This window comes from Branchiostoma belcheri, unplaced genomic scaffold (assembly GCF_001625305.1).
Source record: "Branchiostoma belcheri isolate BF01 breed outbred unplaced genomic scaffold, Haploidv18h27 scaffold22, whole genome shotgun sequence".
NCBI classification, from domain to species: Eukaryota; Metazoa; Chordata; class Leptocardii; order Amphioxiformes; family Branchiostomatidae; genus Branchiostoma; species Branchiostoma belcheri.
In genome coordinates this window covers 427,108-452,286 of record NW_017803713.1, presented here as the reverse complement: position 1 = coordinate 452,286, position 25,179 = coordinate 427,108, and the positions used below count along the sequence as shown (strand labels likewise).

The following is a 25,179-nucleotide window of genomic DNA, read 5'->3' as shown; positions in this document are numbered from 1 at the left end:
ATGTAAAGTTAGAACGAACAAAAAGTCAACTTTCTGGCCATTTCTTTACAGAGTTAGTAGAATTAAAATAAACCCTACTTCATTCCAAATAAGTGTTGTTAAGGGAGTATATATAGCGGCCAAAATACGAGTGTGTGTAAAATCTGGAAACACAGCTGTCAGTCAGGTCTGTTTACATTCTGGTACTTTGTGCTGTAAAATAAGTGAACCTCGTGTTGGCAGTTTTATTGCCAACAATAAACTTCAGCGATGTACAACAACAACACAGATATGTGGAAAACTTGAAGTTTACATGGCAATCACATGAAGATTTTATCAATCAAAATATTTCTTTTCGTCCAGACATTTCACGTAATGCCCCTTTAATATACATTAATTTTATCCACTTTCAATAGCTTTGACAGTGACATGAACATATTATGTAGTCTTCTGAACAATAAAAAACAAAATATTGTCATATTTTGACTGTCGGAGTGGCTGTAAAATTTACGTCTTTACCTTCACAACAGTTTGGACGGAAGATGTCGCTCCCAGAGCGTCTGACACGTCGGCGCGGATAATAACGTTATAGTCACGTGATTCTAAGCCAATAGGCAGCAGGACTCCTGACAACTCAGAATCCTGACCAGTATGGAGGATAGAGAAGACGTCACCCGTTGCCGTGGAGACGGAGGCCAGCCTCTCCGCGCCCGTACTGTACAGGAACGTGTAGGTCAAGGGCAGGTCAAGGTCGGAAAAGCCTGGCGGGAAAAACACAATAAAGATAGGGTTGGTATGAAAGTTCATTTGTGTTGGTACAAGTCATTACTCCGTATCTTTAGAAGGGGTCAAAATCCTCGATTCTTAACCACACTTCTTTGCAGGAGGGGTGAAGGAGGTGGTCTATATAAGAGCTCACAGACCTACCCTGAACAGAGACGGGGGGCGACACAAGTTGTCTGGTGACGTGTCTCTGACGTCACGTTCTAAGAGTAGACGGGTCCATTCCGCGAACAAGATTGAAATTTGAAGGAGTCAGACGAATTTACAATTCTGTACCACACGTATGTACGTATTAACCGCTCGTTAACTATCATTAAACATGATTGTGTCTCATTAGAATAAGACGAATTCAAGTCAGCAAGGTGGCCAATTATTTTAGTCACACATTGTCATCATACTCCAGCTAACCAATCAGCTATTCCCATCTTGGCCCCCCATCAGCCTTTTTTGATGATTTCTTGTCATATCACCATCTGTACTTAACACAATTTTATGAACAGCTTTTATACACAGCATTTGTTTGCCATAGTCATTACATTAGTACTGCGTATCAAGTTGATAATGCTTTACTGTAGAGCATTGCACACCTACCTGTGCAGGATATGGTAAACTCTGTCACCATCACAGTTCCGTTTTCCGGAGAGACGCTGCAGCTTCCAGCGGCCGGAGGTTCGTTTGGCTGGAAGGTGTACTCCGCGAAACCTTCCCTTCCTGGACCCAGGGACACTGCCACTCTCAGGGTGTACTCTCCTATTGCCTGGGAGTAAAATCGTGAACAGCAAATCACCTACTACTCGGTTATGAGAATATGTGGACAGAAGAAATATTATACTTTTTCCAGGCTATGATAAAACTATTTTTTCACACACTCACTAGAAAGATAAGATTCTCTGTGAAGTATGACGGATGTGACCAAGCACTAACACGCAAGCTCTTCTTTGTGAAACTGCTAAAGGCGTTGCCAGGATGCTAGACCCATAGCATGCAAGGCCCAGAGTTAGTAAGCCAAGCCTTACTGAGAGGCGCTGTGGTTTAATTTCCTTTGGGGCATGTTGACTCCGGAGCCGAGGAACTGTCCTGTGTATGCCCCGGAAATCAGACTGCCACCTAGGTTACTAAAGGCGACACCTTTCGTCTGTTGCATAATAGAAAACATTTTGTCCACCGACCTTGAAGACGCCCGCCTGCACGACGACATCCGGCAGGTGCCTCCCCGTGGTGGTGTCGGTGTCCCAGAGGAGGTCGGCCCGTCCGAAGTCTGGCGGGGCTGCCCGGAGGGTCCAGTTGTACCGGACCGGCTCGTCCTGTCGGCAGCTGGGACAGGAGTACGCCGAGCTGAGCACCAGCCGCTCCGACGGGTTCAGCTTTCTCTCACAGTTACTTAGACATCTGGTAACAGGACATGAAATGTTAATTTTTAGTTGTTTAACAAAGACTTTTATGTAAGATTTATGTCTTTTATCCTGAATATCTATCTTGATTCCTGACTGTGACGGCTACGCAATCTAGAGGTTACTTCTAGACTAGTCACATCAGGGCTTTGTCCAGCTCGAAAGTTTGTACCGTCAACCCCAGGTCAACCCAATTCTCAAAAAATATTACTGTCAACGTGAAAAAAAACTCCGTCAATAATTACTTGATGAATATCTGCCTTTCTCGATCAGAACAAAAAAATCAATAATTCTCACAAGGAGACAACCCATTTTTTTCATTGTTTGCTCATCCTTTTCCAGTTGCATTGCAAGTGATAAAATTTTGTTTTCATCCTTGCTTTAACCCCCACAAATAGAAATATGGAAGAAACAGGGGACCTCACTAAGCATAAATACAGCCTCTCTAAATACTGTCGATTTAAAGGCATTCAATGCAGTTTCAGGGCGGCAAAATTGTATTTTCAGTCAGTTTTCTGGTGATTCCTTTACTGTACTATAGCTAAATTGAATCAATCCTATCCCATAGCATACTGATACCTATAAAAATGTGATGTCACTAACGGACAACGGTTGCTTGTCTTGTATCAAAGGCTAGTTCTAGCAATTCATGGGTGGTACCCCTAAAAAAAGACATACCTCACGTATATTATTTTTGGGCTATTTGAAAAGTATGAAATTCAGATGAGTTAAGAAATGGCAGTATATGCCAACATAAGATAGTCTTTATCCAGAATATTTTCTGTGTTGTTGCCCTAAAATTACATTGCATGTCTTACAAAACAATGGTGAATCCGATCAAAACCGCCAACTCACGTGATCTGCACGGTGGGAGATCCCGCGGGGAAGATCTGCAGGATCTGGCTGTACAGACCGGGATCTCGATCCGGGTACTCCACCTGCACGGTCAACGTCACTTCCGGTTCCTCGGGCGGTATCAGTGCGGAGGAAATGACGTAAGACTGTTGTGTTGTGCTGTTTCCAAATACTTCATTGCATGAGGTACCTTTGGGAGAAACAAGTCAAGTCAATCTTTATTGCACAACAATTGTAACGGGTACAATGCATGGCAAGCTCTTCAGTACTACATATCTAGCTAACATCTACTCTTACGTCTACAGTAATACCTACAAGTTCTATGTATCGTAAATAACATTATACTTTTTCAGAAAGGTAATATAGTACTTGTATATATATATATGGAACATGGCTTTCATGATAATGTATATGTCTTGAGTTCTATATGACATGGTGATCAGATAAATCCTGTGATATGTGATATGAGAAAGTTTAAGAACCTCTGCAAATATTTGTGATGGAAGAAAAGCAACTATCAGAAACAACCAGTTACACCGGGGTGTGAATGATTGTTACCTGTAAAAGTTATTCTTATTGAAAGTATAACTTCATTTTAGCTTTGATTTAAACAGATGTCTAACGCAAGTGATGCAACCAATGTAATTCTAGGATGACGAAATCGAAATAAATTCGCTAACTAAAGTTAACAACCATCTTGACGTAAAAGCTTATTATATTTACCTCTTATCACCAAAGATCTCTAAAATATTTTCCTACCTGACTCAGTTATGCACGACCAGTTGTACGTCAGTAACGTCGAATTCGTGACGACGGCGTCAGGGTCGTACGACGTCGACGCATCCACGACGACGTCAGACCCCATGTCCACCGACCTCGCCGACCCTCCCACGATGTGCGCCACCAAAGGAGACGCCCTGACCGTCAGCCACTGCGCCACCTTTCGCGCCACGCTCAGTCCGCTTTCCGTCTCCATGACGACGACCTCTAACCCCACGATGACGTTGCCGTACGGTAGGGTGTTCTTCGGTAAGGTAAGTTCAGACGCTGATGTTGAAACGCTGGGAGGGATGGCGATAGGGGTGAGAGAGTCGGCATCCATGGAGTACACCGCCCAACTAAGGCTTAGGGTAAACTCCTCTTCACAGTCAACTTTGATATCACTCCGCACAGTCAAGGGCTTTCGTCGCTGGACACTTGGAGCCGACCACGGGGAAGCCCCGCCCCCTTGTAACGTGACGTCAGGATAGCAGGAGGCACACGCGAAGGAGCCGTTGGTGTTGACGCACAGCTCGTCTCGGCTGCAGTTGTGGACGCCGGTCGTACATTCGTCAACATCTGAAGTTCGGAACAAAATACGAGACTGTTGCACATGGTCACTTACTCAAAGACAAACATTATTTGAGCCATACTTTGTCTTACACATTTAGACATCCAGCCATACATCTATAAATCCTGGGGTTAACATACTTTGACCATGTTACATAAATGAAGTGGTTAGATAACTTAAAGCAACACTGTCGATGCGAAAGACTACTTCTTTAAAATAGTATGGACACATATTGAGGTTCCTTCGAGGAGCAGTAAAAGGAACAATAAAGGGGAGAGGACAAAATAAACAAATAGGCTGATAACATCCAAGAGTCTACAGGAAAGAACTTTGTGGAAACCCTTGCCCTAACACACAACCGAGAGCGAAAGAGACACTCCGCCATGCAATAGGGGCTGTACGAGCAACCTGCATGAAGGAGCTCTGCAGAGCTGTGGGCGCTGTACCTCCATGGAGGTTATTCATACAGCCCCTTCTCCCACCATGCAGTGCGCCACCCACGACCCTGACTTGGGCTAAGGGGCCAAGGTACAGGGTACACCCATGGAATGCTTCGGTCCCAATTGGGAAAAGGGGCCCTGCCGGGTAGTTCCCGGACTGTTTTTGGCACTTTCGGGCGTGACCTGTACGCGGACCCGCCAGACATCCTGCGACTACTGGGCTCGTTTTCGGCCCGGCCGGGACCCGAGAAGAATTTAGTTCTGACTTAATTTCTACCCGAGCCCCGCTGACAAAATGACGTCGTGACCTAACCGTGAGAACACCGGGAGGTACCCCTCCGGTTGCCGGTCTACCGGTTCAAATTTGTTACGTCACAGACCAGCCGGGGACCGGCCAGGGCTACATCCCCGACGGGCACCGGCGTAATTGGGACCAAAGCATAAGACAGGTACTGAATGATTAGTATAACTGTCTGCAATGCTCCAGAAAGAAAACGTAACCCCAAATGTTAAAGCTGCAATGAAAAGCTCATGTTATCACCAGAATCTGTCGCTGGTGTTGCGATAGTAGATTTTCGTGTTGTTGTTGTTGTTGCTGCTACTCTTGTTGTTGTTGTTCTTGTTGTTGTTGGCGGGGGTGTTGTAAAGTTCAATCTTGTAGAAGTAAAACCAGTGGAGGTGGTTGATGCTAACATTGAAACGCTATCCCTTGTTGTATTGAAAGTCGCCGTTGGCGTTCTCGCTAAAGTTGACATGTTCCATGTTGTCGCATTTAGAGTACCGGGCATTGTTACTGGCAATGCCGTGCTGTTGAGGCGACTTGACGTGGCTGAATTTGCTAGAAAAGACGTATCCTATGAGTAGCTTACAGGACTAGTGACATAACTGTACCAATAATCAAATACAATCGATCATCGGTTGCCGCCGGAAAGTTATAAGATTTACAAGGACAATATTTACCATTGGTGCCAGAATCTAGCAGGGCCGGCAAGCGGCCAGTTCGTGCGGCAGACCAAGGCAGTTGTGCCCGCTGTCCTGGTTTAGCGCTCCGATGAGTTGTAGGCCAAGACGTTTATAGCCAGACCCAGCCTAGCCTACAACGGTCCGGAGTTCTAATTGTGGTCGGCGGGCACAACTGCCTTGGGCTGCCGAAAAAAAAACTGGCTGCCGGCCACGCTAGAGTCTGGCACCCGGTGTTAGATCCTTTGGAAGGGGTGGAAAACCTACCAGATGTCGCCAGCCTCATCGCTGTGCTGTTTAGCTGACTGTTTAGCTGTGATGTGGACGCGGGGGCTCTGCGTGTGGTTGGTGCCCCTACCGTTGTTGAGGCTGGGATGAAGGAAACAAAACTTTGAGGTATGGGCAGACGTTTCACAATTACATTGTTAGTTGGTATACAGTGAACCAGGAACAATTGCTCTAATGAAGATGACAGACAGTCATCGAAACGTCGGCTCTTGTTAAACAATTGGTTGTGAATAGAGAACTTTGCTATTCGGTAAAATGCACTGTTAAGAATGTACCCGGAAGCTACTGAATGCATTGACGAAAGGTATTAGATTCGTCATGTAGTCTTACAAGCACCTGTGTATGTCGATGTGTGGTTGTCCGGTGCTGGTGAACTGAAGATGAGTGGCACGGTCGTGTTAGGCGGTACAGCTCCGAGAATCGCACTCGTAACTTCAACAGCAGGAGAGTCTACCATAAAAAATATACATTTTACAACGGTCACAAGAAATAACACCAGTAAAGGAAATTGGTAATGTTTCAGTATTTGCATGATTGTAAAATATTTTGACTAGCTCTCTCGTCTTTCAGGCTAAACCGCTATCCTTCGGGGTACGGGTCATAGAAATTTGTCAAAATAAAGGAATAATTTACCAGGAAGATTAGGCTACGATAAGGTTACATTATTGTGGCCAATAATTCTCCCGATTTGGCTTTATTCTTAACTATTTTTGAAGCAACATTGCTAACCTGGTAGAGACTATGAAAAGGCCACTTATAATGCAGGGCACCGTTCAAAGAACGCGTTATGGCTATCCATACATGGATTTCAAAGAAACTAAACACAACACAAAGAAACACATCATGCTCACTTACCCTCATATACTTCTACCTCGCACAGCGACAATTTCCGGTTGCGGCCGGGTAGCAGCACCCCGACGTACCGGCCGGACAGCCCCGCACACTCCACCGTCACCGTGCCGCTACTCGCGGTCTGGTCGCCCCCGCAGGTCGGATTATACCTGACCGTCGTGGAGTTCCCCACGTGAAGCCGGAAGGGACTGAGTCGCTCCGAACAGCAGTCCTGTCGTTTTTTTTTTAAATCATTTATTAAAAACATAAAAGAAAATACAAGACTTCGATGGCGACACACTCAATTTAATAATGACACTTATATAATGCTTAGGTCACATTTCCAAACCGGAGCCCAGTCGGGCTGTTTGAATCAACAAACAAATAACAATACGTGTCAAGAATATACAGAAATAGTGCCGATGATTGTTATTAAAAAACATTTCTGTGTTTTGTTGTCTTTTATCGTACATTTCGTTCCCAAAAGCTGCCCGGCCGATCGAGCCCCGTGTGGGAATTGTGACTTCAGCATAAGCACCGCTGGCCATCGAACATAAAATAATTAACATGATATTATATACACAAAGATAATACAGAAATGTACACAAACAAACAATACAAAACAGACATATATTGGGGACAAATTAGATATAACTAAATGCGCTGTCTGACCCTCCATTCTCGTGACATTTCAAGAAGGACTCAAGTGTAATATGGAGGGTACGAAACGGTTATTTTTGGTAATGTTTCATTGCAAATTCATGCCCGAGGGCTAATTGGAGGAACAGAATAAACATTTCGTATTAAAAAACAATTAGTACACATAGAACTACTGATAACTACTAAGAAACTGCTGGTGAAAAACTATTGGGTTTGACTTCGTTTTGGAGACAGAGGAAGACAAAGGATCACACTTTTTCTGTAATTTGTGGGTTTTCGGATGTTAATAGGATCCTAGGAGAGTAGTTTTCATTTGTATATGTGTGAAACCTTTAGTAATGATAATAATAATAATAACCTTTATTGTACATTCATGCCCTGTCGGGCTAAGTACAGGTGAACAGATGAAATGGGTAATATATATGTTTGTAGTACATACAGCTCTAAAACTACACTAATACAGAGGTAATGAATTGTTCGGTAAGAAACATAATTTACCTGTCGGTTGAAGATGACGACTTTGTCGATACTGTGGGCATGCCCCAGATCCACGTACCACCAGGCGTTGCTGTTTTCGCGGGTGAGAGTACAAGAAGCACCCTCCTGGTAGTGCGAGTCTCTGTTCCCATCCACGGCTCTCCCCGGCACGCCTACGCTCTGTGTACTAGATTGCCACGTAGGACGTCCTCGTGCAATGTTCACAGCTGTAGGAATAAAGTTTCAAGTTTTATTAATAAAATCAGCCTTGCAGCCGGTTCACAAGTCAACCAAGCTGAATAACACTGATTTTTACAATTTTGTACATAGTAAATACAAATACACATTAACATTACAATTATTATACATATACAGACACACAAACAAACATGTTACAAAGCCACACATGGGCACTGAAAGTCCAGAGCGTCTTGAAAGTCATTACTGCAAAGACTCGTTGTACAGGCATAATGCCTTGTGTAAGAAAGAGTTTTTCAGTCTTTTTGTACGGGCTGCTGGTACTGTAAGTGCAGTTCCATTTCTAAGGTCCTCCCAGTGGCCGTTGTCCTGGCCGGTGGAACCAGGCCATGGAGAGGGTAACCCTCGTCCAGCATGTTCTTAAGTAGCTTAAACATAACAAACACTAGTAATACTCCCCTAGAACAACGAATATATCGGTACTGTGATCTAGGAAGAATCGAAGTTGAGAAACATTTTGTAACAGAATGTAAACTATACCACAAAGAGACAGTAGATCTTTATAATCTGATACAATCTGTTCCCCTTCTTTATACATATAAGCTGTGCAGATAAATTTATATTTCTAATGAGCTTAGACAAACCTTCTATATTGAGACATATCTGTTCTTACCTTTTTACCATTACTAAGAAACGAGAGGAAACCCGAATATACTTGATTGTAGCTACTTGACGATGTATATATGTAACGTTATCTATATTCTATCATTTTTGTGACCTGTACTTAACCTACTGGGTATGTGTGTACAATAAAGGTCTTCATTCATTCATTCATTCATTCAATATTTGCAAAGCAAATGCGTAATATTTACCTTCGCATTTGGTCTGCTCTGTTAATTTTTACTCAAACGCATTCAAATATATGGTGACAGGAGTCTAAATCCCTCCTGCTATAAAATTGCAACATGATGTAACCTAGCACTAGTTACCATGGTGACAGACGTCTGTTTCAGGTCATTGACCTCATTTGTTTGGAACGGAAGAAGAAGAAGAAGATAGAAGAGACAGGAACTGAGCAAATGTCTTCCTTCAAATGTTTTCCTTCGGTAAACATCATATATAATAACCCCCATTTTGGCTGGCAACATGTGATTAAACAGCGGCGAGAATTGGCAACAATGTCATAATCGGCAAACATTGCTAGGAAGAAAGACGGCCATAATAGTAAATGTGACCAGATACTTAGTAATCAAATTGTACCTCTTATGGACCTTGTATGGCGCCTATCCCTATGGCAGATTCGGATGGCGCCTATCCCTATGGCAGATCCGCTTGATGATAGAATGCTGTTGCCTTCCATAAAATAGATGGGCTCATGACGCTTCCTTTAGTAGTAACTAACTACTGTTTATCTTCTGCTCATTTCTATCTAAAGATAGAACAAATACGAGTAAGCTTACCTGGCTGAGACGTGTAAGTCGACAGCTGGGGGCTGAATGCCGGCGGCTGGGGCGTGGATGCCGGCGGCGGCTGGAGAGTTGATGTCGGCAGCTGGGTAGGTAACGCTGTAAGGCAGAGAATCAGTTCAGTTCACAATAAAGTAAGGTCCATCCATTCATTCATTCATAACATTGCAAAATGTGAGGTAGGTTACAGAATCACCTCGCATAATGATTGTAAATTTCTGAATGTTTCCTTCGGTAGCATATCATCCATCAGACCATTTACATGATCTATGTTAAGTATTAAACTGTATGGGGTTCCTGCTTTTTCACCAGGGTCAATTAAGGAAAAGAAGAAAATGTGAAGAAATGAAAATGAAGAGTCCATTTTTGTTCGCCATACCATACCTTGTGTGTTTAGTCATTTGTTCAACCTATATGACCACGTACATTTCATAATGAAGGAAACTTTTTTTATTCGCACGCTCGCCTTAGTTTTGGGGTTCCCAAAGGATGTCATCCATATAATCAAATCAACACGGCCTAGGATATTTTCTTTCTCTATTTGAACACTGTACTGGTTATATTTATGTTAGAAATCGGTAAAATAAATGAACTAACCGTCCGTGAACCACTGTGCGGCGAAGCCAGGTTCCACATAGCTGTAGTCTGAGTGGAAGATGACCGTTAAGGTGTTGGTGGTGGAGTTCAGCTGCGGAGGGATATCAGACCCGCACCACGTGCCCAGGTCAACTGCAGACTCACCCCGACCGTCTAGCACCTTCAGGGAAATAAAGGGGCATCTGTTTAGCCAGAAGAAACCAGTGCCAATTAAATTCTCCAACCTGCAGATTACAAAATAACATGACAAGCACCATCGACCTGTACTTTTTCAATTGTACCCTTGTCCTGCGGGGCCCATATATAAATGGGTTGCACCTACAGTATTATCTATACAGCACCCTGTATTTGTACGATTTGAGGGTGTTTCTTGTGCAACGCATCACACCGCAGCGAAACGCAACAAATGCGGAAGTAACTACCCCACCTGATTAAGACATCAAATTATTTTAAAATACATGTACTGTGTAAAAAAAATGCCAGCAGGACAAGGGCTAATGTTGATTTGTGTGCTTATTGTTGATTTTGTGATGTAAGTATACCTTTTTAAATGACTTCACTGTACCTCACACTGTACACTGTACTTCAATGTACGGGTTTGAGCCGTACATACGGGTTCAAACATCTATGGGTTAGAGCCTTGGAAGACTAACCCAGCAGGGCTAAAAAGTTTCGAAATAATGAAATGAATCAACTGCTACCTTGAGGTAGTCGTAGCTGCAGTCTGAATCAGCCTCCAGGGAAAAGTTGAGAAAAGACAGGTAGACCCGCTGCCGCGGGTCGAGAGTGATGATCCAGACACAGTCCAGGTCATTGTCGTAGTTCTCAGGATGTCCGGGGGACTTCATCATCCCATTCGGTGTGTTTTTAACACCGCCACATTCTGCCTCTGAAACCAGAAATCATTCATGTCAATTTCGCGGGTTCTAGAACACACCCATGCCGTGCTTCAATGTTGTAGTTTTGAGGATGTCCGGGGGACTTCATTTTCCAATTCCGTGTGTTTTTAATTCCGCCACAACCTGACTCTGAAAACAGAAATTATTCATGAACTTCGGGTTCTAGAACACACCCGTGCTTCGTTGTCGTAGTCCTCAGGATGTCCGGGGGACTTCATCATCCCATTCGGTGTGATTTCAACTACACCACAACCTGACTCTGAAACCAGAAGTTATTCGTGAACTTCTTAGGCTCCGAAAAGAGCGTTACCACTTTTATCTATTAGTAACAAAAAGTAGTTTTCTATCCCAGTGTGAATGGATCAAACATTACAATCATGTCTACTGTTTTTTTATTACGCATTGAAACTGTTCATCGACTATGCGAAACAAACGAATGAGGTTTTCAAAGATTATCTAAATTTAAAATCGCGATCCTCCAACAATTTTGGGCCTTCACACTACGTGACTAGTCTCTACGTACATGTATACCAGACTGACTACGAGGTTTGATAGGGATGAAAATTTTCCAGGGGAGTTCGGCTTCCAAAGGGGTTGACCAGGCCCCAAAAGAGGACCTGCAGGGGGGGGGGCTAGATCAATTTCGCATCCACATAGCCTAGCGGCGACCAATGGGTGACCAGCATTCGGGGGGTCCCGACAACGCTCTACGCTGAATTCGGAAACCTCTTGATTACGCTTTACGGTAAATTCCAAGTGGCTACAGCGCATTACGTAGAATTAAAACGGCGATTACGCTCTACGCAAAAATATTAGAGCGGTCTGTCTAGCACGCTCTATGTAGAATTAGAACGGCCTATTACGCTCTACGGAAAAGGGCTTGCGGGCCCCCCTTAAAGCTTCGGGTAGATGCTAACCTTCCCGTGGACATGACACTCTTGGTCCCCTTTTTTGCCAAATTTTGTGATCCGTATACCCCTTGGAAAGGCCTGGTGGAGGCTAACACATTACTATAATTGTGGGAATGAAATACGTACCTTTTTCACAGTGCAGACCTTCATATCCTGCAGTACAGACGCACAGGTACCCGGTGACGAGATCCGTGCAGGCTGCTCCATTCTGGCACGGGTTCGACTCACATTCGTCAACGTCGTCTGGAGGTGAAAAAAAACATTAGATTCTCAGAACCATCCTGGAGAAACAATATGGCATCCTTGTGGAAAGGACATCTACATTTGTATCATCTTTCCCTATGGATATAATTGAGTAAAGAGACTCTTTTATACAACCATTTCTTTCATTCAGGCGACGTTTCGGTAACCACTCATATGTGTCTAGATAATTATGTAAATATTGTACGTTTGGGAATGCATCTATATATAGCAGAGACACCTGTGCTGCAGTACAATGTGAACCAGTCACACTCGAACCTTCCGGCCGGTCCTCAAATGTTTTAAACATTAAAAAAAAGAGATTCTTTATTGACACAACAAAAAAGTACAGGGACTTTTATATGGTCTTCTACAACTTAACTAAAGATCTAACAAGACTAAATATCTTACGTACAGAGTATATGTATGATAAATAATCGGCTGGGACGACTTGTAGCCGAATTCGCCGAACGCCGACCTACTCTTAACCATGGTTGGGGCTCGGGAGGCTAAATTTATGAGTGTGTGACAAGGGCTTAGCGCTAGAGCTTATAGTAATGGCTAAATCTCGTAGGGGGCAACTGAGCACCGCCTGGCCAATTTGATAGTGTCTTTCCCCGAGAGGAATCTGCTTTGAATGTAAGGTCATGTTGATTTTATTATATCGATAACATCCAAGTGCATGTATTTTCGGCCATTTCCAAAAAAAAGTTTTCAGCCATACTGTAAATCGTACAAAAAGTTGCAAAAAGAGCGAATATAAACCGTAAGTTGCAAAACAAGAATATCAGAAATCGATAGCAATGTCGTAGAATGTCGTAAATCAAACGAAAAAGACGAAAATATAAAGAAATGAATTTGAAGAGTGGATTACTCGCCATACCATACTCTGTGTCATTTGTTCAACATTCATGACCACGTAGATTTCTTAATGAAAGCAACGTTTTTGCCAAACCTTTGCTTGCATTAGTTTTGGGGTTCCCAGAAGATGTCATCAATATAATCAAATCAACATGGCCTAATGCATGGTGTACTTACTTCCTATGGACCACTTGGCCAGGAATCCGGGGTACACATACGAATAGTCCGTCTGCAGGACGACGGTCAGGGTGTTGTTAGTGGACGTGATGAGTCCGGGGCGGTCCGTCCCGCACCAGGTCCCCACTTCAACCGAAGAGTTGCCCCGTCCGTCTTGTACCTACAAGGCAAACATAGCAGGTTGAATATGTGTGAACCGAGACGGGGGGTGACACAGGTTATCTGACACGTACTAGTACGACCATCTGCTGCCATCACGTGTTTCCGACGTCACATCGCGGAAGCTGCAGTAGAAGGGTCCATTCCGTGAACAAGGCTGACGGAGTCCCAATTTGATTAGTGTTGGCAAGAACGTTTAACCCTTTTGTCATGTGTTAACCGTGGTAACTTTTTAAATAAAGTATCCTCATCATGGCACTGGTCTTACTTTGTGTATCCTATCTTTTCTTCTTTTAGACATATTGTAGGATAATTGGCTAAGAAAATTTTAGTGGACGTTTTGCATCTGATTGATTTACATGTCTGTACAACATTCAGATTACTTTACCCGTGTACTACCTGAAATAATGGGGGGGGGGTGTTAAGACGTACACCAATAGAAGTAAGACTTAATTTTTTTTTCATATACATTTTGTTACTTTGTGAATCATGATGTCTTTGTTTAAAGGCATCCACTGTAGTTTTACGGCTTGAAAACCCGATTGTCCAAAGCCAACACCCAAGTCTTCTATCTACCTTTCAAGTACCTTAAACTTTTTACCTACAAAACAGAAATAAACAAATACAGACAAGATGGCGATCGAGATACATCGAGCTTACATCAGTGTCATCATCAAACAAGGAAAACATTACAGGCATTCAATGCGATTTCAGGACAGCGAAACGGAAAATATTCTAAATAAGGCAATCTTTATGAAATTGACACATATTGCTTCACATTAGCACATTTGAGTCAGTATTTCATACTTAGGGCATTAATGCAGATAAGTTATCTGATTACGACTACAGGAAAGTATTAAAATATTCTAGAAAAAGGAAAAGGACAAGATAGATTCCACACATTGTTAGTAGTGAGTGGCTCAGAAAATACCTAGCCTCCTGTGCAGGTCCCGCGGCGGTGAAGAAGAGTTTTTAACGCATTATTTTAATATAGCCGGCCATCCTACATAGCCGCCGAGAGAAGGTTCCATTCCGTAGGCAGAATGGAACCTTCTCTCGGCGGCTATGTAGGATGGCCGGCAATATTAAGATAAAACTATTCCCCACCGCCGCGGGGCCTGCACAGGAGGCTAGAAAATACCAGAGTCTGAAAGTCGTTCGATAAGATTGAAAATTGCGTTAGTAGTGAGTGGCTCAGAAAATACCAGAGAGTATGACAGTCGTTTGATAAGATTGAAAACTGATATCTGTTTGTTTTGGACCCAAAACGTATTATGTTCACATTAATATATATAGACGCATATACTACCTTGACGGAGTCGTATCTACAGGTAGAATGAGGTTCCACTGAAAAGATGAAGAATGAGAGGAAGATCCGTTCTTCAGGGTCCACAGTGATGATCCAGACACAGTTCAGGTCATTTTCATAGTCCTGAGGATGTCCCGGGGTCTTCAGGGTTCCGTTTGGGGCATTTAGGAAGCCGCCGCAACCTGTGCGGGAGAGAACAGTGCATGTGCACATTGATATGGCGTCATTCCCAGCTGTGCCTTGTCGCCATATTGAATTTTCGCGCGGCGCGCAATGATTGCTGGGAAATTCTCGATCTCCCACGCATATTCTCGCGAGAATATCGCGGCGGGATCAAAGTAAACGAACGTTGCTGGATGAATCTAAAGCTGTCAGACATGTCATCACGTTATTATTGTCAGTTGGATGCTGATAATTATGTATATTGTTTCATGAAATAAAGTTGAAATTGTTTTTTGTGGAATGTGTGGAAAGAATCTCATAACTAGAAAGGTAACATTTGCATTATGTTTACCTTCACATGGCCCAGCGTAACAAACTACTACTTTGTCTGTAATATTCTTACTCGAACACATTCATATAAACCATATACACCAGTTTTGCATGGTACTTGCAACATCATGTAACCCAACACCAGTCCCCATGGTGATAGACGTCTGGTTCAGGTTATAGACCTTCTTTGTTTGGAGCGGAAGAAGAAGAAACTGAGTAGAAACAATTTGTTTTCCTACGGTAGACATGATTACTTGTAGACAACTTTGTCAGTCACCTAATGCAGTTGACTGGAAAGTCTTTAAAACTCCGACCGTTATAGAAACATAGTTTCAAAAAAACCATGAAGTCATTACCGTTTTCGCAATGCACGCCGTTATTTCCAGGTGCACAGACGCACGTGTACCCGTTGACTTGATCCTTACAGGGTGCTCCATTCTGACAGGGGTTAGACTCACACTCGTCAATGTCTGAGGGTAGAACAGATGTGGATTATCAGAACCATCGGCGTGAGAGAAAATTCTAGTATCTCTACATTGAATATGGTAGAGTCGGCTATTCAACCGGTAGAGATTCCGTTTGAGGATTTGAATTTTGAAATAATAGCTTGAAAGACAGTATACGTATTTTAATACTGTCTTTTAAAATGAACTTTCCAACTTTGATTCGTAATCAACGGATTGACTTGAAATGTAGGATTTGTAAATGGGTAGCCAAGTAACTTATTAACACCATCCTGATCGGGGTCTCAAATCTACTCTACCAGTAGATTCGCCAATGCCTTCAGATCGGAGTCTCTACCCTGCACACACACACACACACACACATACACGTACACACACACATACACACACACACACACAGACACACACTCACACACACACACACAACACGCCACACACACACACACAAACACACACACACAATTGTGCACAAACACACAGACACATGTACATACCATTCATGTTATAGCAAAGAGGAGACTCACTTTAAAAATTATTCTCAACGGGAGCTGCAACTAATAAGACAACAAAATGTAACACCACACACTTGGTCTGACAAGATAACAAATAATAGAATATAAATAAAGAAAAATAGAGATTGACTGTAACGTCCTGACCGAATTCGCAGTTCAGTCCTCCGTAGCCTGGTGCGCAGGTGCAGTTGTACCCTCCGTCACCATCCCTGCAGGTGGCCCCGTGTTGACAGGGATCTGCTTCACACGTTATGTCTGCGAAAGATAAAAATATCCATATATTACTCCCTGTAAAGCATTCAATAATTTGGCCTGAAGCTATTCTTCAAGACAAAAACAAACTACTCTTCTCTTAACATCCGAAAACCCACACATTACAGAAAAAGCGGGATCTTTTATCTTCCTCTGACTCCAAAAAAGACGTCACACCCAGTGGTTGTTAGGAGTTACGGTTACTGTAGCTTTAATTTATTGTGTCTAGTTCAGTATTACTTGATTGTGCATGAGCTTGCAATGAAACAATTGCTATCGGACACTATGGTTAGGAGTAGGTTGGGAGGAAGGTCGGCTGGTATCGGCCATGTCAGCCACTGTTTTCTACGGCAGCCGAATGTTTCCAAAATCTTTCAAATACTCGAGTGTGGACAGGCGGTTTGGCCGTGGTTAGCTTGTGGTTGGCTGATGTTTGGGAGTAAGTGAGCGTGTGGTTGGCATTCACAATTTACTCAAATTTAACTCGAATTCCATTCGATTTGCATCGTATCGTACTCGTAGGCGTTGCCTGAATCTCTACCTTGGTCGGCTGATGTTCGGGGGAAGGTTCTGAATGTGTCACAGGGCAGATACCTCCGTTATGTCTGGTCTTTGAAGTTCATGGTTAAATACACTAAAAAGGGCCTCGTGAAGGTACTTTCCAACATTTTAGCTTCAAAAATTCTTGTGTACCAGAACGTCACAAGGGTCTTCCTCCCAAATAGACAAAGAAAACAGTTGACCAGCTCAAACTGCGAGAACAGCAAATATCTGCGTTCAACTATACGGCTGTGAACCTGGTTGCCCTGTAGGCGCATTTGTGTGTGTATTAAATAATTGGATTTGAGTTCCTGTTTTTCTTTTGTTCAATATTACAATAACAGTACATCTATCTATTTCATATCTATGGATCTATCAATTTCACCTGATGCGATTCCGTAGAGGTCCAGCTCTTTAAGCCACGGCTGCCAGCCCGAGTGGGTACGATTGACGACGAATCGCCAGTACTGGGCTGTCCCCTGGAACCCGCCGAACTCCTGGCGCTGGCCTGTTCCGTTCTGTACGTCTTCAACGAACACGACGTCTCTCCAGTAAAAGGGACTCCCAGTCAGCGACTTCTGCAGCTTGAAAGCGTGGATGTCGTGTGAGGTGTCCCCGAAGTTGTTGACTGCGAGCCGGTACAGAGCATACGGCTCTGTGAGATTGAGTACGATGTACCAGTTGTTGTACAGGTAGTTTGTGGGTTCGGTTTGTGGGTTCCAGTAGGTTCCAGTGTTCCCGTCCAGGGCGTTAGCGGCATCGTATGTCACCCCGTTGAACACGTGCGGAGTACCGGCGGAGTCCACCACCCACGACGGTTCCCGCGTCAGCCACGTAGCTGGAGAACACAGTGTAAAATTAGAAAGGTAACATTTGCAAAGCAAATGCACAATGTTTACCTTGAAGTTCGCATATGGTCTACTCTGTTAGTTCTTACTCAAATAAATTCATATTATATGGTCAGACAGGAGTCTAAATCCCTCCTGCTATAAAATTGCAACATGATGTAACCCAATTTTCGGCAGATAAAGAACGATTTTTGTACGTTTTTGTGTTTCTTTATCTTTCACATCATACAGTTACATCTCACATCAAATTCTATGATAACTATGATATCAAGGGTCATACAAATCCATTGTTGGTCGCTGTACGGTCGCGAAGTGACCTTTGCCTAGTGAAACTGGCAGTCAGAATCAACGGTCGCTCAACGGCCTAGATTTAGAATGTCTCACCTGCAAGTTTGTAGACGTGATTTGACCACGACCCGCCCTCGCCGTCCTCGCCACAATCCGAGGACGCCCCGTACTTGTTGTAGGTGTCGAGGGTAGCCGAGCCGAAACACTGCCCGCCGTTCTGCACTGCGAACAGGGCGAGCCCACGGGACAGCGCCACCTTGTAGCACTTCTTTATGGCGTTGGCGCGCGCCTGATAGCCACTGCCGTCTAGCCGTGGGTCCGTGCCCTCCAGGATCGGGATGGCGTGGTCAGACGTGTCCCTCCAACAACCCAGACTGGTGTACTCACGGCTTCCGCTTTCTGTATGGAAAAAGTGGATGTGGATGTACCAATGTGTCACATTTTCAAACCGGGGTCCGGCCGGGCTGTTTCAAATCAAGAAAGATCAACAATTTATGTCAAGAATATATTACGCAAATAGTTCCCATCATTCATCAAGAACTCAGAAGGTACAGAGTCAGAGTCAGTTACAACATAAATTATAACTGAACATAATATACTTTTCGTTCCATACGTTTGTCCGACCGGGCCCCGTTTGGAAATGGAACTTCAACATCATAAGGTAAAAGCAAAAGTAGTCTCATAGTCTTTTTGAGGCCATAGGGGCATTGGGTTGGTGTGAAATGAGTACCGGGCTTCGGCTAGTGAGGTAAAAAGTTGTTAAAGGAGAGGGTTTGGCTCCGCCTTTCAATACCGTGCCCTTCAACAACCTTTTACCGAACTAGCCGAAGCCCGGTACCCATTTCACACCAAAGTAGAGTGGGAAAAGCAATGAAAAGGACACAACGTCTAGCCAGAGATACCAGGAATCGAACCCGCAACCTCTCTATCCCATGTCCGCTAGTCTAGTCAATGGGCCTTCGATGCCGCCAGCATAAAATACACCAACCTGACAGGATCCGATCATAGATGTTGCCGATCGCTGCATAGGATTTCTGCTGTGCAGAGCAGAGCCTGTTTTTCAAGGAGCAGGATCTCCAGGTGTTGTATTGGAACGACAGACATGTGGAGTCTGCACAGCAGGCTTCTGCGCAGGCCTGGAGAGTAACGCCATGGAGTGTGCTTGTGTCTGACCCGGTACAGTCCTTTAGCGGGTGATGGATAAATGTCGATAAGCCACACGTTTCTGAAACACGTGCACACAGAGATCTTCATGAAATATCATCTGTGTTGGTAGTAATCATATTAAAACGTTAAACTTTATTTCAACACACAGTTTACAGAGAGATCAAATTTTCAGCGACCACTGTCGCCTTCATCAGGATAATTAATGACCAAACACTTCACAACGTGATCTCGCGAGAGTTACGGTTTACAAACACGAGACCTTATTCACACGAGACTTTACTGATACCTGACGTAAGCAATTGATCAAAAGTGCCAGGGAGTTTATATCGTCCACCATCTCTATTAAGTGAAGGCTGGAGTGCTCTGATACACATGGCTTCCTTGATGCCTCTTTAAAAGTAGGCATGATGAAGGCGACAGTGGTCGCTGAAAATTTGATCTCTCTGTAAATTGTGTGTTGGAATAAAGTTCAACGTTTTACCACATAGAGATCTTTATTGATATAAACAAAATACAGCATCCCTCAAAAGGTCTTCTACTAATCTCTTAGCAAATCATACGGTGGCAAGGCAGTATCCATTGGCCAGAGGAGTGACCTTTGACCGAAGATCTGCTGGCAAACAAAACATTCAAATGCTTTTTGGTTTTGGAGAAATTGTATCAAACGCCTTTAAAGCTTCGAGTCATTGAATTGAAATAACCCTCACCTGTTTCAGCTGCAGTTGAACTGACATAACCCTCACCTGTTTCAGCTGCAGTTGAACTGACATAACCCTCACCTGTTTCAGGTACAGTTGAACTGACATAACCCTCACCTGTTTCAGCTACAGTTGAACTGACATAACCCTCACCTGTTTCAGCTACAGTTGAACTGACATAACCCTCACCTGTTTCAGCTACAGTTGAACTGACATAACCCTCACCTGTTTCAGCTACAGTTGAACTGACATAACCCTCACCTGTTTCAGCTGCAGTTGAACTGACATAACCCTCACCTGTTTCAGCTGCAGTTGAACTGACATAACCCTCACCTGTTTCAGCTACAGTTGAACTGACATAACCCTCACCTGTTTCAGCTGCAGTTGAACTGACATGAACAAGCATCAGCAGCTGGAAGATCATCATGCCTGCCCACATCGTTGTTTTTCTGTGAATACCGACAACATACGTTTAATTTCCTGACGGAGACATTTATCGTTTTGTAGGTCAGCCATCGCCAGCTTAGTCTGTCTGCACTGAACCAAACAATGGCGTGCATCATGAATAAATATAAATTTAAATCCTTAGTTTCTAAAAACAAGATTTATTACTGCTGGTTAAGTAAAGTTAATCATCATCATCATGTCATGTCTGGCTATTTGCACGGACTGAGTTGACCCTCTCCCTCCAGACAATTCTATCCGCCATTAAAGAGAAATATACCATGAAATGTGACAAATTCCGTTGAGCAAACGGAATGAAGGTTGAACAGCTTTGTAAGTTTATCATTATAGAGAATTGTAACAGATACAGTGCATGTGGCAAGTCCTTGAGCAATACTATGTAAAAAGGATAATATCTAGGTCATTAGAATGCTAAGGGCTAAAACTTAACACCACGCTATTTGAGTGATACATTGTTTACAACTTAAATGTACTTTTATTACGTAAAATATGTACATATGCTTCAGTAGGACTGGTAACACGTCGGAGATGAAATGCGTCTACGTCTTTGACTTTACAACACATAGCAACACCTAGCTGAATATGGAACCGAACACTGCTGAACTCCTCCCAACAATGATTCAGAGTAGGTCGGAGGCAAGGCCGGCTGTGGTTGGATGGTGCTTGACGAGTTTGAAAATTATTCGGCTGCACCGGCCAAAAGTTTCAAAATGTTTCAAACATTCGGGAGTGGAGGGAGGTTGGTACATGGTCGGGGACTGGTTTGCTGGTAGTTGGGAGTAGGTCAGCAGTACGTGATCGGTGCGTCTTCGTCGGTAAAAGTTGACTCAAATACAACTCAAATTTGATTTAATTCGTATCAAAAGTTAGGCGTGACTGCTTCCAAACTTCGTCCTCGGTGGCCTTTTTTCATTAGTTGGTGGTCAGCAAAGGTTCAGAAAGGTGTGGAAGGCGTATAGTAAATTGTATGTAATCCTTCTTCATACCAATGAAAAGTGATGGTAAATTGTTGGTAAAACGTTAACAGCCTGCTGTCCAGTCTATCGTGGTTATGGCGGGTTCTCTTCGGGGCTACAGGAGATCTTCCCCGCCCGACTCAGCTAGGTTCCCCGGTAGGTTCAAGTTGCACTACTGAAGTTCGATTATGTTGTGGTGGGTCTGACTCCTGGCCTACAAACAACTACATATAGCAAAGCTCCCACCGGGCGGTCAGTTGAGCTGGGCGTGGGGAAACTATTAGAGCCCCGAAGAACCACGATAGACTAGAGACCAGGCTAGGGGTCAAGGGTAATAAACGGAATAAGGGGCTGGGAATATCACGAAAAACTTAAAAGCATCCAATGCCATTTCTGGGCAGCAAAACTGGAAATATTCTGAATAAGGCAATCTTTGTTATATTTACGCATACTGCTTCACATTAGCTCATTTGGGTCAGCATTTTATACTTTGCGCATTTAAAACTGCAGAACCAAGCCCGAAAATGAGTCCTATTTTCTGGGCGGTAACATAAAAATCAGCCCAGGGCCTTTTCAATAACCACTTTTCGTCAGAGTTTTCGGAATTTTTGCTCCATGAGGGTCAATATATATTGGGACAGTGTGGTTTCATCTCACTATTTAGATAAATAACTAGAACATTGTACATGTCTTTAAAAAATTGGTTTCCAAGCACTAAAAACTGCACTTGATGCCTTTAATTGTACCTACATTATGAACGTGGGTGTGTAGCTTGCAAACTTAGTGATCATTTGGGACGTTCTGAATAGGCCAAGTCCACTCGTTTCTCTTGAACAGATAAAGAACTCTTTGAAAATCAATGCTTACAACTATGAATGCAAACTTACGTTCGGATATATCTGGCCTAGTAAAACCAGTCATATACCTGCACCTGTACCTAGTGTCTTACTAGAAAAACGTTTAGCTACATCATATTTGATATTTGAATCTTCAATGTATGATTATTTGTAAAGAGACCTAGGCCTGTGCTACTGCATCTATGTATCTCTTGATCTGACACGACCTGTCCACACCTGGATCGTGGATAAATTATAGGGTACCTGACAGCCATGCCGGCGGCTAGATGTAAACAAACCTCGTCGCCATGGCGACAGAAACAACACTAGATAGAATGTCCCGGACACCTGCCGTGCACTCATGTGCAAAACTCTGTGATATTAGCCTTATTGTGAAGTCAAATTATGAGCAATTCTTTGAATCTTTCATTTCTAGTTTTGTTATTAGTACAATAAACCGTTCGGTATATTGTATGATAGCTTTCTTAGTTCCTCTTTCTGGAGAAATCCAAAGTGTCATCACGCTTGACGTAACAATTAACCTAAGAAAGGAACGTGTTGGATTAAGAGACACAAAAGGTCACTTATGTACCGCCTGACTAATCCTTGATATGTATCACATCGTGCGTCATTCGGCGTCCATATAAAGGGAAAGTTGGGCCACACTGGCTTAATTTCATGGATGGCATCCTCTGAAGATCCCCAAACTAGTGCGAGCGGGCTAATAAAAAAAATCCAGGAAAACATTGCTGATAAACCACAGTAATACAAAGCTGGTATTGCGAATTAACGGTAGTACATGTACTAACTACATAGCGACTTTTACGACAACCCGGCACATGCTGGCCTTTTGTGGCATTTATAAGTAGGCACTGTACTAGTTTCTTGAGTTTCATAGAGCTTCGGCAGCCTGGGTGCATCCTCCATAGTTACAGTCTGGTCTCAGGTTTGACATCTTTGAAGAGGTGATAGTCACCTGTTATGTCAATCCTTCCACTAATGTGGTAAATCTTCATAAATAAATAAAATCAAGTCAATGTGGCCTTACTATATATGATCATTAATATGAGTAATGAACGTAACAAATACTTATCATGAAATATGGCACAAACGAATTCATGGACACTGGCTTCAAAACACCTTTCCGGTACATTTTGTTACAATCGAAATGGCCATGGTGTGTCTTACGGCAAGGTTAAAGGCATCGATATCCAATGCAATTTCTCTACAGCAAAACAAAAAACAGAAAATCTCTCTGTCTCGACATTTACTGCCAATTCTTTTAGCCCCAAACCAGGCTTCGCGATGAGTCCCTTTATTTTTGGTACCACCAATAAATAGCTAGAACCAGCCAGTGTTTTCCGTCAGCGACTTTGCATTTTTGCCACACAGATATCAGTATGCTATGGGATAAGGTTGATTTAACTTACTACATTAAAATAGATAACCAGAAAAAAATCCATTTCTACTGACCTAAGTTAATGTGTACCTTTAACATTAGGTGTTTCTATCTGGTGATAGTGGGTCCAGGACTCCAGTTAGAACGACACATTTTCTGAGGACCATTATGTCGTCTTTTAATGAATCATTGTACATTTTTTACCCTCTGGGCTAAATACATGTCACATGTTGACAAACGTGTATATACAAATTTCTAGTATACTCTAGTACATTCCACTTCCTCTCATATCCTAGTGATAGTCTACATATACGTAGGAGTCTGTATGATTAGTTGGTTTGTCGAAAGCTATAAGGAATATAAATTTGTCTGTACTATTCAAATATTTGAAGTGGGGGAATTTACTTGACAAATAACTGAAAAGACTCATACTAAGGGCAATCAATGGTAAAATGACTAAAATGAACTCCGTCTTCTACTTTACCCTTAACTACAAAATTGGCAGATTCTTGATGCCAAATAACACGACGGGAGTCAATTAACACTGGTGACCTTTCAATAATACATCAATCAGCACCCATGTCAAAAGCTGTACTAAGAAGTCCCGTCTTTTAGTGCACGACAACATGATTGGTATGCATTTTACAAAATATTTGCCGATTACTTTTCACTTCTGTAGACTTTAAGCTTTTGTTTATTTTTTGGGGGGATAGAATGAATCTGGTCTGTTGTATTTGTATCAATTTTACTGACGAGGAGTCGAAATAAACAATACACAGTCTTATACACCTGCATACCATACCATAAACATTCTGTGTAGACATACATTTATACCTTTGTGTCATAAACACGGGTTGTCGCAAGATTTTTTTATATTCCAACATGTAATCACCAGGCGTGGTGACGGCACACTCAAGTTTGTCCAACTTATATTAATACCGCCACCAACACAGGGGACAATACAATACTTATTTTCACCTGAGCGAAGTGAAGAAAGTCGTGTAAAAGTACGTTTCCCAAGGGCACAAGATCGGTGGCATGTCAGTACTCGAACCTGGGACCTCTTGGTTCCGAGTCGAGCACTCTGCCGTTACCCCACGCGACCCCGCACGATTTTGATTCAGTAGATGATTTTCTACCACTGCAGACAATGATTTTGGACAGCCCTCTCTAATCAGTTTGAGGCCTCGGCTTATTTTTACTTTTTAGAGCATTTTAACAGGTTTTCTTTTTTATATTTGTCTCTTTTTACGGGTAGCGGTCAATTGGTAACTGCCTGGCAATGGAAACTGCCTGGCCAATTTGATACTGCTCTTGCAGCCACCAAAACATCTGCTTGGAGATTACTAGTTCCAAGACAGCCTTTTCCGAAACGAGACTGAATTTTGTAAGACACATCCATGGATCTATTTCAAGAATCTCCCCAATTTGAGACGTAACGGTTACTTTAA

At 43.0% G+C, this 25,179-nt stretch overlaps 1 protein-coding gene across 1 annotated transcript in view; it reads right to left on the bottom strand.

Annotated features, from left to right (window-relative positions):
• The window catches only part of LOC109470092 (polycystic kidney disease and receptor for egg jelly-related protein-like), a 40,080-nt gene that overhangs the window by 13,772 nt on the left and 1,129 nt on the right, over nt 1-25,179 (bottom strand). The window contains exons 2-22 of the mRNA XM_019768872.1: nt 20,442-20,521; nt 19,196-19,432; nt 18,304-18,606; nt 17,457-17,909; nt 16,424-16,534; nt 15,660-15,773; nt 14,812-14,993; nt 13,344-13,503; nt 12,192-12,308; nt 10,957-11,144; nt 10,256-10,415; nt 9,653-9,757; nt 8,016-8,221; nt 6,882-7,089; nt 6,363-6,476; nt 6,006-6,107; nt 3,768-4,346; nt 3,009-3,198; nt 1,932-2,151; nt 1,354-1,519; nt 499-740 (exon numbers count right to left, since the gene is read on the bottom strand). Coding sequence (XP_019624431.1) covers nt 499-740; nt 1,354-1,519; nt 1,932-2,151; nt 3,009-3,198; nt 3,768-4,346; nt 6,006-6,107; nt 6,363-6,476; nt 6,882-7,089; nt 8,016-8,221; nt 9,653-9,757; nt 10,256-10,415; nt 10,957-11,144; nt 12,192-12,308; nt 13,344-13,503; nt 14,812-14,993; nt 15,660-15,773; nt 16,424-16,534; nt 17,457-17,909; nt 18,304-18,606; nt 19,196-19,432; nt 20,442-20,521 — 4,237 coding nt within the window. The remainder of the gene's footprint in view (nt 1-498; nt 741-1,353; nt 1,520-1,931; nt 2,152-3,008; nt 3,199-3,767; nt 4,347-6,005; nt 6,108-6,362; nt 6,477-6,881; nt 7,090-8,015; nt 8,222-9,652; nt 9,758-10,255; nt 10,416-10,956; nt 11,145-12,191; nt 12,309-13,343; nt 13,504-14,811; nt 14,994-15,659; nt 15,774-16,423; nt 16,535-17,456; nt 17,910-18,303; nt 18,607-19,195; nt 19,433-20,441; nt 20,522-25,179) is intronic.